The 13,432-nt window shown below is 39.1% G+C and overlaps 1 protein-coding gene across 1 annotated transcript; it reads left to right on the top strand.

The window, feature by feature from the left end:
• The first annotated feature begins 11,887 nt into the window (after positions 1-11,887).
• On the top strand, positions 11,888-12,376 carry LOC130957142 (uncharacterized). The gene has a single exon (XM_057884025.1). It carries the CDS (start codon positions 11,888-11,890, stop codon positions 12,374-12,376), a length of 489 nt encoding a protein of 162 aa, XP_057740008.1.
• The last annotated feature ends 1,056 nt before the right edge of the window (positions 12,377-13,432 follow it).

The raw sequence follows: 13,432 nt of genomic DNA, 5'->3' as shown, positions 1-13,432 counted from the left end.
GGTTAACTAAGTGGGAGCAATAAACAATTCTCATCACACCTGATAAGGATAACTAGGATGGGATTTCCAGTTCTTATACCTTGCAAGGGTGTTCATGATAATTAATTTACTTTATTGCTAACTTATTTCCTTGTTCCCTATTTCAAAAACCCAAAAAGATACTTTTCCATAACCAATAATAAATCATACTTCCCTGCGATTCCTTGAGAGAGGACCCAAGGTTTAAATACTTTGGTTATAAATTTTATTGGGTTTTGTTACTTGTGGCAACCAAATTGTATGAAAGGATTCTTTGCTTGTTTAGAAACTATACTTGCAACGAGAATTCAATTGTGAAATTCTTTACAGCAAAAGTCTTCTCGTCATTACGCTAGCAAGTTCTTCTGGGGGAGAGACGTGGAAATTCGCATGCATCTGACAGTGTTGGCACTTTTTTACAAAGTCGATAGCATCTTTTTTTAGGGTCGGTGATAAACCCCATTTGTAGGGTTTATCTTGTATTGATTTTTGGGGATTTTATTACCTTTTACCCACATTTATTCAATGAAATAGCATGGTTTTATAACTTCTCATTTAATTGTGCTTAAGAGTGAAAACATGCTTTTTAGATCTTAAAATAGCTAAATCTAATTCTCCTTGATTGCATTAGATGCCTTGATATGTTTGTTAAGTGATTTAAGGTTTAGGAGGCAAAGATTGGATCAAGGGAATGAAGAAAGAAGCATGAAAAGTTGGAGAACTCATGAAGAAATGAAAGAACCAGAAAGCTGTCAAGCCGACCTCTTCGAACTTAAATGACCATAACTTGAGCTACAAAGGTCCATATGATGCGGTTCTAGTTGGGTTGGAAAGCTAACATCCGGGGCTTTGAAACAATATAAGATTCGCACGCGCCGTTGCTGCCACCTGGTTCACTTAAAGCAAAACGTGGCCCGCGAATTCTAGAGCCTTGTGGGCCCGATCCAACTCATTTCTAATGCTATTTAACCCAAGGACTGAGGGGAGAAAAGAGGGTATTGAATATGTTAGTTACCATTAGTTTAGTTTAGTTTTAGAAGTAGTTTCTAGAGAGAGAAGCTCTCACTTCTCTCTAGAATTAGGATTAGGATTAGGTTTAGTTCTTAGATCTAGGTTTTAATCTTTGCTTTCTTCTACTTCTACCTCTCAATTCTTTGTTGCTACATTCATCTTCTTCTACTCTTTTGTTGTAATTTCCTTTGTGTTGTTCTTATATTTTGTTGTAGATCTAGTATTGTTCCTTCTACATTCTTCCAATTCAATAAGAGGTAATTCATAATAAATGTGTCTTCTTTGCTTTTCTATTGTTGATCTCTTGTTTTTGTAGTTGTAGATTCCTTTAATTCTTGCATTTAATAATGTTTACTTCTATTGCACTTTATGTGTTTGTTGAAATGTCTCTTTTAGTTTTAGTGTAGATTTTGTTCCTCTTGGCCTAGGTAGAGTAATTAGTGACACTTGAGTTATCTAATTCCTTTGTTGATTGATAATTGGAGAGATTGCTAATTAGTTTGGAGTGCACTAAAGCTAGTCTTTCCTTGGGAGTTGGCTAGGACTTGTGGCTCAAGTCAATTCATCCACTTGACTTTCCTTTATTTAGTAAGGGTTAATTAATTGGTAGCAATGAACAATTCTCATCACAATTGAGAAGGATAACTAGGATAGGACTTCTAGTTTTCATACCTTGCCAAGAGCCTTTTATAGTTGTTAGTTTATTTTCATTGCCATTTACTTTTCATGCTTCTTATCCAAAACCCCAAAATAACTCATAACCAATAACAAGACACTTTATTTTAATTCCTATTGAGAACGACCCGAGGTTTGAATACTTCGGTTTATAAAATTAGGGGTTTGTTACTTGTGACAAACAATCTTTTGTATGAAAGGATTATTGTTGGTTTAGAAACTATACTTGCAACGAGAATTCATTTGTAAAATTCTATACCATCAAAAATCCAATCATCAAGCTTAATGATATACCCTAGCTTACATTGTTTTCTCACTCACATGCCTAGCTAACATGTAGTAGGGAATCATACTCTTATTTGGCATTAGCCCCCGCCTATGTTCTAATTGCCTTGATATCTTTGTTGTAGGCTTCATTTTCTTTCTTTCTTTCCTTTTGGGTTGGCCACCAATACGGGAGGAAAGGAAAGTTTCTAAATGGGGCAACAAACAAGTCATCCGCACAACCTTTTGAAGGAGCTCATCAATTATAGCAACCCATCCACCTTGCTCTTCTTTGCATGCACTGAGGACGGTGCAATCTTCAAGTGTGGGGAGGTCGTCTGACCGATCTCCATGGGTAACAATTTCCTTTTCAACACCAAATTTTTATTTTCTTTGTTAGATTAGCTGTTGCATTGCATGATAGGTTGAATGTTAGTTAGAATTTGTACATATTTTTACCACTTCTTTTTTTGTTAGGACTACTTGGTTAGGGTGATGATTTCTTTCCCAATAAACCGTTTTAGGGCACCAATTTGAAAAAAATATACTTTGTGGAACTTGCTTGAATGAATTTATTTTGGAACATGGTTTTTGAGCTAAGAACACAAGCTTGTGAGATTTGAGCCTAATGGTGTGGTTACATCTTATAACCACTTATTTTTCCTTCTTGTGTGCATTATTCTCTTTCTATGGTTGTAATCTTCGATTTGTTTGATTCTTTATGTCCATTATTTTGTGTATTCATGCATTTATATGATTGAGGCCATTATTTTATTAGCTCACTTACCCAAATGGCCTTACCTTTTATCTTCCTTTGTTAGCCAAATTTGAGCCTACGATTAACCCACTTTGTTCTTAATTTAGCACATTACAAGCCTTAAAGCGAAAAACAAAAAAAGTCCTTATTTGGATCTTTGATTAGCTTGGGCTAGTGTATGTGAGTATCATTCAAGTGTGGGAACTTTGGGACATTGGTTGGGATAAAAGGGTGTTTGTGTTTTGTATTTTTATATTGGGGAATTGGGTACATACTCATGTGTTGGTTAAATGTATATACCTTATGCATTGATGTTCTTATGTATAGTTTGAAAGAAAAAAAAAAGAGAAAAGAAAAAGAAAAGAAAAAAAAATAGAAAAGAAAGAAAAAGAAAAAAAAATAATAAAAAGGGGACAAAATGCCCCAAAGTGAAGCTCAAACAATAAAGAATCAATGCATATGGAATGTGAATCAAAAAAAGAAATGCATGAGTATGTGAAAAAGTGAGGAATGGGTAGTTAGATTAGTACTTAATTGTATTAGGTCATTATATAGGTTATGTGGGAAAGTCTAGGTTAATCAAAGATTCAAACCCTAGTCCACTAGCAAAATATGACCCTACCTTAACCCTAGCCCCATTACAACCTAAAGAAAAGACCTCATGATAATTGTATGCGTGCATTGAATAATTGTTGATTGTTAGATGAAAAACAAATCTTGGAAATCATGATTAGGGGAGAATTGAGTGAATCAACCCCAAACACCGAGCGACTAGAGTGCAAACACTTCCGGTGAGGGTTCGATGCTCAATTCCTTGATTCCCGGCTTTAACGAGCGTTCTTCTTGCAAGTCTATGTGAACTTCATGTTTATACTTCAATTGGTAGGACTCATGAATCGTTATATGATCTTAAGCCCTACTTGTGCATACATGCTCTTGGAGGATTGATTTATTTTTAGCCAAGTAGGTAGAATCATTTTGCATTTAGTTGCATTCATATAGATAGATGCATATAGTTTATTTACATTGGATAAATGTTCATACCCTTTGTTTTTCTCTTGGCTTAAGCATGAGGACATACTTAGTTTAAGTGTGGGGAGGTTGATAAACCCCATTTGTAGGGTTTATCTTGTATTGATTTTTGGGGATTTTATTACCTTTTACCCACATTTATTCAATGAAATAGCATGGTTTTATAACTTCTCCTTTAATTGTGCTTAAGAGTGAAAACATGCTTTTTAGATCATAAAATAGCTAAATCTAATTCTCCTTGATTCCATTAGATGCCTTGATATGTTTGTTAAGTGATTTAAGGTTTAGGAGGCAAAGATTGGCTCAAGGGAATGAAGAAAGAAGCATGAAAAGTTGGAGAACTCATGAAGAAATGAAAGAACCGGAAAGTTGTCAAGCCGACCTCTCTTCACTTAAACGACAATAACTCGAGCTACAGAGGTCCAAATGATGCGGTTCTAGTTGGGTTGAAAAGCTAACATCCGGGGCTTCGAAACGATATAAGATTTGTCATAGTTGCTACACGTATGGTGGCGCGCATGTGCATAGTACGCGCACGCGCCGTTGCTGCCACCTGGTTCACTTAAAGCAAAACGTGGCCCGCGAATTCTAAAGCCTTGTGGGCCCGATCCAACTCATTTCTAATGCTATTTAACCCAAGGACTGAAGGGGGAAAAGAGGGTATTGAATATTGTTCCTCTTGGCCTAGGTAGAGTAATTAGTGACACTTGAGTTATCTAATTCCTTTGTTGATTGATAATTGGAGAGATTGCTAATTGGTTTGGAGTGCACTAAAGCTAGTCTTTCCTTGGGAGTTGGCTAGGACTTGTGGCTCAAGTCAATTCATCCACTTGACTTTCCTTTATTTAGTAAGGGTTAACTAAGTGGTAGCAATGAACAATTCTCATCACAATTGAGAAGGATAACTAGGATAGGACTTCTAATTTTCATACCTTGCCAAGAGCCTTTTATAGTTGTTAGTTTATTTTCATTGCCATTTACTTTTCATGCTTCTTATCCAAAACCCCAAAATAACTCATAACCAATAACAAGACACTTTATTGTAATTCCTAGGGAGAACGACCCGAGGTTTGAATACTTCGGTTTATAAAATTAGGGGTTTGTTACTTGTGACAAACAATCTTTTGTATGAAAGGATTATTGTTGGTTTAGAAACTATACTTGCAACGAGAATTCATTTGTAAAATTCTATACCATCAAAAATCCAATCATCAGTCGGCCAGAAGAATCCAGCTCGGATTATTTTACTGGCCAGAAGAATCCCACAGATGCCATTATGCACTTCTTCCAAGACTTCCTCTGCCTTAGCGGTCGGAACACACTTTAACAATGGTGTTGATATCCCCCTTCTATAAAGAACATTTTCACCAAAGTGTAGCTCTGTGCTTCCCTTCGAATCTTCTTGGCCTCTTTCTGTTCCTCAGGTAGGTTGTCAAATTTTAAATATTCGATCAGAGGGTTCATCCATCCAAGGTCTAAGCCGGAGACTTCAAAAACGTCTAACCTGCTATCTATTTTTGCAACAGAGGGCTCTTAGAGAGTTTTCTATATTAGGCTTCAATTATTTCCTCCCGGCTTGGTACTTGCCAACTTAGAGAGGGCATCGGCTCTACTGTTGAGCTCCCGAGTTATGTGCCTAACCTTGGTCTTTGGAAATCACCTAAGGTACTCCATATTTTTTCCAAGTACCTTTTCATGTTCGAGTCCCTTGCTTGGTACTCCCCATTAATCTAAGAAGTCACTATTTGGAAGTCACTGAAGATTATCACTTTGGTTGCATCGACTTCCTTGGCCAACTTTAATCCGGCAATCAGAGCTTTATATTCAGCTTGATTATTAGAGGATGGGAATTCAAATTTAAGGGATACCTCTATTTGAGTTCTCGCTTTGTTAGCCAGTATTATGCCTGCCCCACTTCTAACTTTATTGGAGGACCCTTCCACATATAACTCCCAGGTTGTGGAGGCCTTCTCTTGGTCACCTGCATATTCTGCTATAAAGTCGGTAAGTGGTTTTATCAAGTCTTCACCCACTTATTCATATGATTTGCATGCATTTACAATTCCTTCATAAAAATTGTCCATGGTTGAAAACTTGCTTCCTAGAGATCTTTTAATTATGTATTTTTATTCTCCTTTGTACCATTCGATGTCTGATCTGTGTGTTAATTGTTTTTGGCCTCATAGGGCAGGAATGACTTAGAGAATTGAGAGCAAGCTTGCAAAAATGGAAGGAGCACAAGAAAATAAGGAGATGACCAGCAAACACTGACGCGAGCACACGGCCCACGCAAGCGCGCGAAATGGAGAATTCGCAAGCGACGCGAACGCGTGCCTGACGCAATCGCGTAGATTGCAGTCTGCACGAATGACACGAACGTGTGGACGACGTGAACACGTGACAAGGAAAACTGCTGAATGACGTGAACGCGTGAATGACGCGTACGCATGACCTGTGCGATATGTAGAAATTATAGAATATGCTGGAGACAATTGCGAGCCACGTTTTAACCTAATTTTACGTCAACACACATTCATTTACATTGATATTAGGATAATTTTAGTTTGAGATATGAATTTTTACTACTGCTTTAGGTTTTCTCTACGTTGATAGGATTTTAGTTTATTACTTTTGCTTTGGATATTAAAGAGCCATTATCTCCGTGGAAGTACTATTCTAGTTTGTTTCCCTATTCTCCTACTCTTTTGGTTATTTATTATTCCTGTTCAGATACTTATGTTACATTTGGATTTATCACTACAGTTCACTACCTTTTCCTTTAATCAATTTCCAATCCTTATTTTATTTATCATGTTTTCTTCTACTATTTCTGCAAGTGTTTTATTCTTGTCAATGGAGTAAAAATTCCACTTGACATGGGGGTTAATTAAGAGAGACACTTGAGTTGAAATGCTCAAGTGCTTAGTTAAATTGGACGCTGTTAGCTAATTCTATACCTATTAATGCTAGATCTCCCCAAGGGAGAGGACTAGGAATTGTGGGTGAGAGTTAGTTTAATCACCATACTTTCACTTACTTAGTAAGGGTTAACCGAGTGAGAACAGCAACCTCTCTACACTACACTTGAAAAGATCCTAACAAGGATAGAAATTCCACTTAAATATTCCCCCAGTCAAGGCCTTTCATTTAAAGTATCAATAATTATTCTTAGTTTATTTTTATTACTTTAATCTTAAATCATTTTAATTACTCATTATCAAAACTCAAATTTTCTGAAAACCCCTAGTTAATAAAATATCACTCTTTCCTGCAACTCGTTGGGAGACGACCTGGGACTCATACTCCCAGTATTTTTATTTCTAAAAATTGTGACAACCCCTTTTAAATTGGTGAAGCGGATTTTAGCTGGTTAAGAGCTGTACGTGCAATGCTGTTCTCTTAATTGAAATCTCTTAATTGGTTAACTTATACCACGCATCAATTTTTGGCGCCGTTGCTAGGGAGACAGCCTGTTCTACTGTTAGGCGTCATGGTGTCGATGAAACTTCTATTCTGTTAACTACTTTCCCATTTTTTCTTGAGGGAAAGGCGAGGGAATGGTACTACACTAAGCCTGAAGCGACTGTTACTAACTGGGATATGCTTATAAGAGAATTTTTGGAAAAATACTTTTCAGCTGAAGTTACTGATAGATTGAGGAAATAGATTTCAATGATTATTCAAGGCGAATCTGAGACTCTCTACGAATATTGGGAGCGCTTCAACAATCTCCTGTACGCATGTCCCCATCACATGATTGATAAACTAGTATTGATCAGCTACTTCACTAAAGGCATGAACCCCTAGGATAAGACTACACTGGAAGGTGCCAGTAATGGTTCTTTGAAAAAGTACAAAACCGTAGATGAAGCATGGCAGCTGATCAATGACTTAGCCAAGTCCACTAGGAATCACAGACAGAGGCGAAACCATCCAAAGGCTGTTGCCAAATTTTTTTCTAGCATGGAAACTACTACTCTCACACAGAGTATATGTGAAATGACCAACCTACTGAAGGAGATGCAGTTAAATCAACAACAAGCTCAGCCTCTCCCACCACAACAAAACCAACAGTTGGTTCCACAAAGAGTATGCGGGATCTGTGCTGATTATGGCCATTATATTGGTGAATGTCGACAGCTCCAACAGGAAGACAACATTGTGGCAGCCACTCACAACTTCTATGACCGCTCGAATCAAGGATACAATCAATAAGGTGGCAACTATAACCATGGATGGTAGGACATCTCCAACCAAGGTTGGAGAGATAATTCTAACCATGACTGGAGGGATAACTTTAACAGAGGAGGTAGAGACAATAATGGAAATCAGAGGTGGAATAACAATAACAACAGACAGCAGAATCAAAACCAACCTTACAGAGCACCTCACCTAAGACAGTCCCAAGGACCCCAGCACAACCAACACTAGGTCCCTTAGACTACTATTTCCAATTCCTCATCAAGTTACGAGATGGTCTGTTCTCTCGGGCAAGGACAACAAGACATGCAGGCGCAGCTGAACTCTTCTTTGAATGGTCTGACTGCCACTTTACAAGCTCTCGTCTCCCGGATGGATTCATCACTTGATTTTGCACATCAACCTTCAAGCTCCAGTGGAATTCCTTCTTAGCCTTTACCTAATCCCAAGGGCGGCATTAATGCCATCACTTTGAGGTCTGGAACCACATTGCAGGAGAGAAACCATGAGGAGCTAAGCCCACCAGAACACGCCCCAGCAGAGGATGTAGTGGAAGTTGAAGATGCTGAAGAGGAGGAGGACGTACAAGACATAGTTGGAGAAGAAGAAGCTCAACCACAGAATGAAGCACCAAAGGATGTTGAAGTTACAAGTAGCGCCCTTCCTATCCCATTTACACAACCTGCAAAGAAGCCCAAAAAGCATATGAAACTTGATCCCAAAATGGTAGAAATATTCAAAAAGGTCGAGGTAACTGTTCCCCTTTTTGATGTTATTCAACAGGTGCCTAAATACGCAAGGTTTCTAAAAGATTTGTGCATACATAAAGATAAAATTAATGAATTAGAAACTATTCTTTTAGGTAGTTCTATATCTGCTTTAATGGGAGGTATACCTGAAAAATGTAGTGATCCAGGTTCATGTATGGTTAACTGTACCATTGGAGGTGTGATATTTTCTGTCTGTATGTGTGATTTAGGAGCGTGTGTTAGTATAATGCCCTTGTCTATATATGATACTTTGAGGCTCCCTCCCTTGAAAAGGTCGGCAGCTCATTTTGTGTTAGCAGATAAAAGCATTATTACAATAGTTGGAATTGCTGAAGATGTATTAGTGAGCATTAAGGGGCTCACATTTTCCATTGACTTCTATATCCTGGAAATGCCCCCTAATGACTCAGGAAGGCCATCATCAATCCTGCTTGGAAGACCATTCCTATAGACTTCAATGTTCAAGCTGGATGCATTCACAGGAACTTACTCCTTTGAGATAGATGGCAGAGCAGTGAAGTTCAGTTTAAATGAAGCTGTGAAGCATCCTCTAGAAGATCATTCTATCTTCCAGTGTGACATTATTGATGAAACTGTAGCTGAAGTTCACCAGGAAGAATTAGAAGAAACGTACGTGGAACAAGGTCCAAGTGTGGGGACACTTTCTGATAACAATGAGAAGACTTTACCATTATCACCAGCCTTGGATGATCCAGAGCCTAGCTTTGAGCAGAAATTAGAATTAAAGCCCCTTCCTCCACACTTCAAGTATGCTTACCTTGAGGACAAGCAGAAGTTCCCATTTATCATTGCAACGGAACTCACTTCCCAATAAGAAGAACAGCTACTCAGTGTGCTGAGAGAACACAAGAAAGCAATTGGATGGAGCTTGGCGGATATAGTAGGCATCAGCCCTCAAGTTTGTGAGCATAGAATATTCTTAAAAGAGGGAGCAAAGCCTGTCCATCAACCTCAAAGAAGATTGAATCTCACCATCTTAGAAGTTGTCAAGAAAGAAGTGACCAGGCTACTTGAAGCAGATATCGTCTACCCCATCTCAGACAGCGAATGGGTCAGTCCAGTACAAGTGGTGCCCAAGAAGTCTGGAGTCACAACAATAAGAAATGAGCATGTAGAGCTCTTAACAACTAGAGTGCATAATTCATGGAGAGTTTGCATTGACTATAGGCGTCTCAACCAAGCCACTCGCAAGGATCATTACCCCTTGCCATTCATTGATCAGATGCTCGATCGCCTGTCAGGTAAATCCCATTATTACTTTTTAGATGGTTATATAGGCTACTTTCAAATTCATATAGCTCCTGAAGATTATGAAAAGACTACATTTACATGTCTTTTTGGGACTTATGCTTATAAGAGAATGCCCTTTGGCTTATGCAATGCACCAGCTACTTTTCAAAGATGTATGATGAGTTTTTTCTCTGACCTTATTGAAAACTGTATGGAGATTTTTATGGATGATTTTAGCATATATGGTGATTCATTTAGCATTTGCTTGGATAGTTTAGATAGAGTGTTAGACAGATGTGTTAGTACAAACCTTGTATTAAATTTTGAAAAATGTCACTTTATGGTAAAATAAAGAATTGTACTAGGACATATTGTGTCTAATACTGGCATTTCTGTAGATCCAGCAAAGGTGGATGTTATTTCTAGTTTACCTTACCCCTCCTCCGTGAGGGAAGTCCGTTCGTTCCTTGACCATGCAGGTTTTTACAGGAGATTTATTAAGGACTTCAGTAAGGTAGCATTGCCTTTATCCAGATTGCTGCAGAAAGATATTGAGTTCGAGTTCAGTGAAGATTGCATGCAAGAATTTGATAAGCTGAAGATCACCCTGACTCGAGCTCCAATTGTGAGAGGACCAGACTGGAGCCAGCCTTTTGAGATTATGTGTGATGCCTCCAACCATGCAGTAGGCGCGGCACTGGCTCAGCATGAAGGTAAGGACTCTTTTGTAATTGCTTATGCATCTAAGACTTTAGATGCTGCTCAATCTAATTACACCACTACTGAAAAAGAGCTTCTTGCTATTGTTTTTGCTCTGGATAAATTACGAGCCTATTTACTTGGCACTAGGGTAGTAGTGTACTCAGACCATGCAGCTCTAAAATATTTATTAGCAAAAAAGGAGTCCAAACCAAGGCTAATACATTGGATACTGCTGCTACAAGAATTTGATTTAGAAATTAAGGATAGGAGTGGTAACCAGAATTTAGTGGCAGACCACTTGAGTCGCCTTGAGCACATTAAGGGTGAATCCACTCGTATAAATGATAATTTCCCATTTGATAGCTTACAAGCAGTATCTGAAGTAGTTCCTTGGTATGCACCTGTAGCTAATTATCTAGTTAGCCACACCTTTCCTCCACATTTTACTAAGCATCAGAGAGACAAGCTGAAAAGCGAGTCCAAATATTATATATGGGATGACCCATATTTATGGAGGTGTGGTGCTAACCAGGTAATTAGACGGTGTGTGCCTCAATCAGAATTCCAGACCATTTTAGAGGACTACCACTCATCTGAAAGTGGAGGACATTTTGGCCCTCAAAGGACAGCTAGAAAAATCTTAGACTATGGATTCTGGTGGCCTACTCTTTTTAAAGATGCTGCTGAATTTTGTAAATCTTGTTCCCCATGCCAAAGGTTTGGTAATATATCCAAGAGGGATGAGATGCCTCAACAGATTATGCTTTTCTGTGAAATTTTTGATGTTTGGGGCATTGACTTCATGGGTCCGTTTCCAAATTCTAATGGTTAATTTTATACACTGTTAGCTATAGATTATGTTTCTAAATGGGTGGAAGCAATTCCTACCCATACTGATGATGCTAACACTGTTGTTTCCTTTGTTAGAAATAATATTATATGTTGCTTTGGATCACCACGAGCAATCGTGAGCGATCAAGGAACCCACTTTTGTAATAGGAGACTAACAGGATTACTGAAGAAGCATGGGATAATTTACAAAGTAGCAACAGCTTACCATCCCCAGACCAATGGGCAAGCAGAAGTCTCTAACATAGAGATTAAACGTATTTTGGAAAAGATGGTTAAACCTCATAGGAAGGACTGAAGTTCCAGGCTACAAGATGCACTCTGGGCATATAGAACAGCGTACAAGACACCCATTGGGATGAGCCCCTTTCGCTTGGTATACGGAAAGGCCTGCCACCTCCCCGTAGATGTGGAACACAAGGCTTTCTGGGTTGTAAGGGAGTGCAACATGAATCTTATGAAAGCTGGTGCCGAAAGAAAGCTACAACTAGCAGAACTAGAGAACCTTTGCTTAGAAGCATATGACAACTCTAGGCGTTACAAGGAGAAAAAGAAGGTTGTCCATGACAAGCACATTAAAAGGAGAGAGTTCAGACCAGGGCAGATAGTTCTTCTATACAACTCCAGACTAAGGCTCGTGCCAGGCAAACTGAGATCAAGATGGGAAGGTCCATACAGAGTAGAGAAGGTAGAGCTATATGGAGTTTTCCACATGTGTCATCCTACTAGCTCAAAATTTCTAAAGGTCAATGGACATCGCCTAAAGCTTTATCATGGTGAGAAAATAAAGAATCAGAAAGAACTAGAGGTTTTCCTCTTGGAAGACCCACCAAGAGAAGCAGAATGAGCCTAAAGAGCGTCCAACTTAAGGACGTAATAGCAAAGTGCTAGGTGGGAGACAACCCGCCATAGTATGATCGTTCCGATTTAGTCTTAGTTCTATTTTACTTTACTTTATTTTTATGGTGTTAATGACTCCTCTCATCATCCCTGCATATAGCTGCATATAGTTACATTAGCATTCTGCATATTTATTATTTAAAAAAAATTGCACAAGACGTGTAGGCGTCGCTGACGCGTCCGCGTCACAAGTGCATTGGAAAGAAAACAAATTGAATAGAGAGTCACGCGAAAGTGTGGCTGGAGGCGTGCCTTAGGCACAAACGTACCACACGACCACGTCACTCAAGCAGCCGCGTCTTTTGGAAAATAAGCCTCCCACGCGTCCGCGTCACCCACGCGAACGCATGCCCTTAAAAATCAACATGAAAGAGGTGTATGGCAGTAAGTTGTGATGGAGTGGGGCTGGAATGATGCTAGAAGCACCAGCCCTATCACGCGACCGCGTGCGCCACGCGTCCGCGTCATTTTTTCATGTATAGCGATTCACGCGATCGCGTCAACCACGTGAACGCATCACCTAAAATTTGGCCAAAATGAGTTTCAAACAGAGAGTTGCGCGAACGCGAGGCTGCTCTCGCACCAATAGCACAAATCAACTCACGCGACCGCGTGACCAACGCGTTTGGTGCACGAAATTGTGATCATCAATGGCGTCATCAACATGGTACGCTCATTGCAATCTTAACTTTTTATCACAACTCCGCACAACTAACCAGCAAGTGCACTGGGTCGTCCAAGTAATAAACCTTACGCGAGTAAGGGTCGATCCCACGGAGATTGTTGGTATGAAGCAAGCTATGGTCACCTTGTAAATCTTAGTCAGGCAGACTCAAATGGGTATAGATGATGAATAAAGCATAAAGATAAAGATAGAGATACTTATGTATTCCATTGGTGAGAGCTTCAGATAAGCGTATGAAGATGCTTGGTCCTTTCCGTCTCTCTGCTTTCCTACTGTCTTCATCCAATCCTTCTTACTCCTTTCCATGGCAAGCTGTAT

This window comes from Arachis stenosperma, chromosome 10 (assembly GCF_014773155.1).
Source record: "Arachis stenosperma cultivar V10309 chromosome 10, arast.V10309.gnm1.PFL2, whole genome shotgun sequence".
NCBI classification, from domain to species: Eukaryota; Viridiplantae; Streptophyta; class Magnoliopsida; order Fabales; family Fabaceae; genus Arachis; species Arachis stenosperma.
This window is presented reverse-complemented; position numbering and strand designations above follow the sequence as displayed.

What these genes read in the sequence shown, in the direction of transcription:
- LOC130957142 (XM_057884025.1), top strand. Translation starts at nt 11,888, where the DNA reads ATGAGCCCCTTTCGCTTGGTATACGGAAAGGCCTGCCACCTCCCCGTA.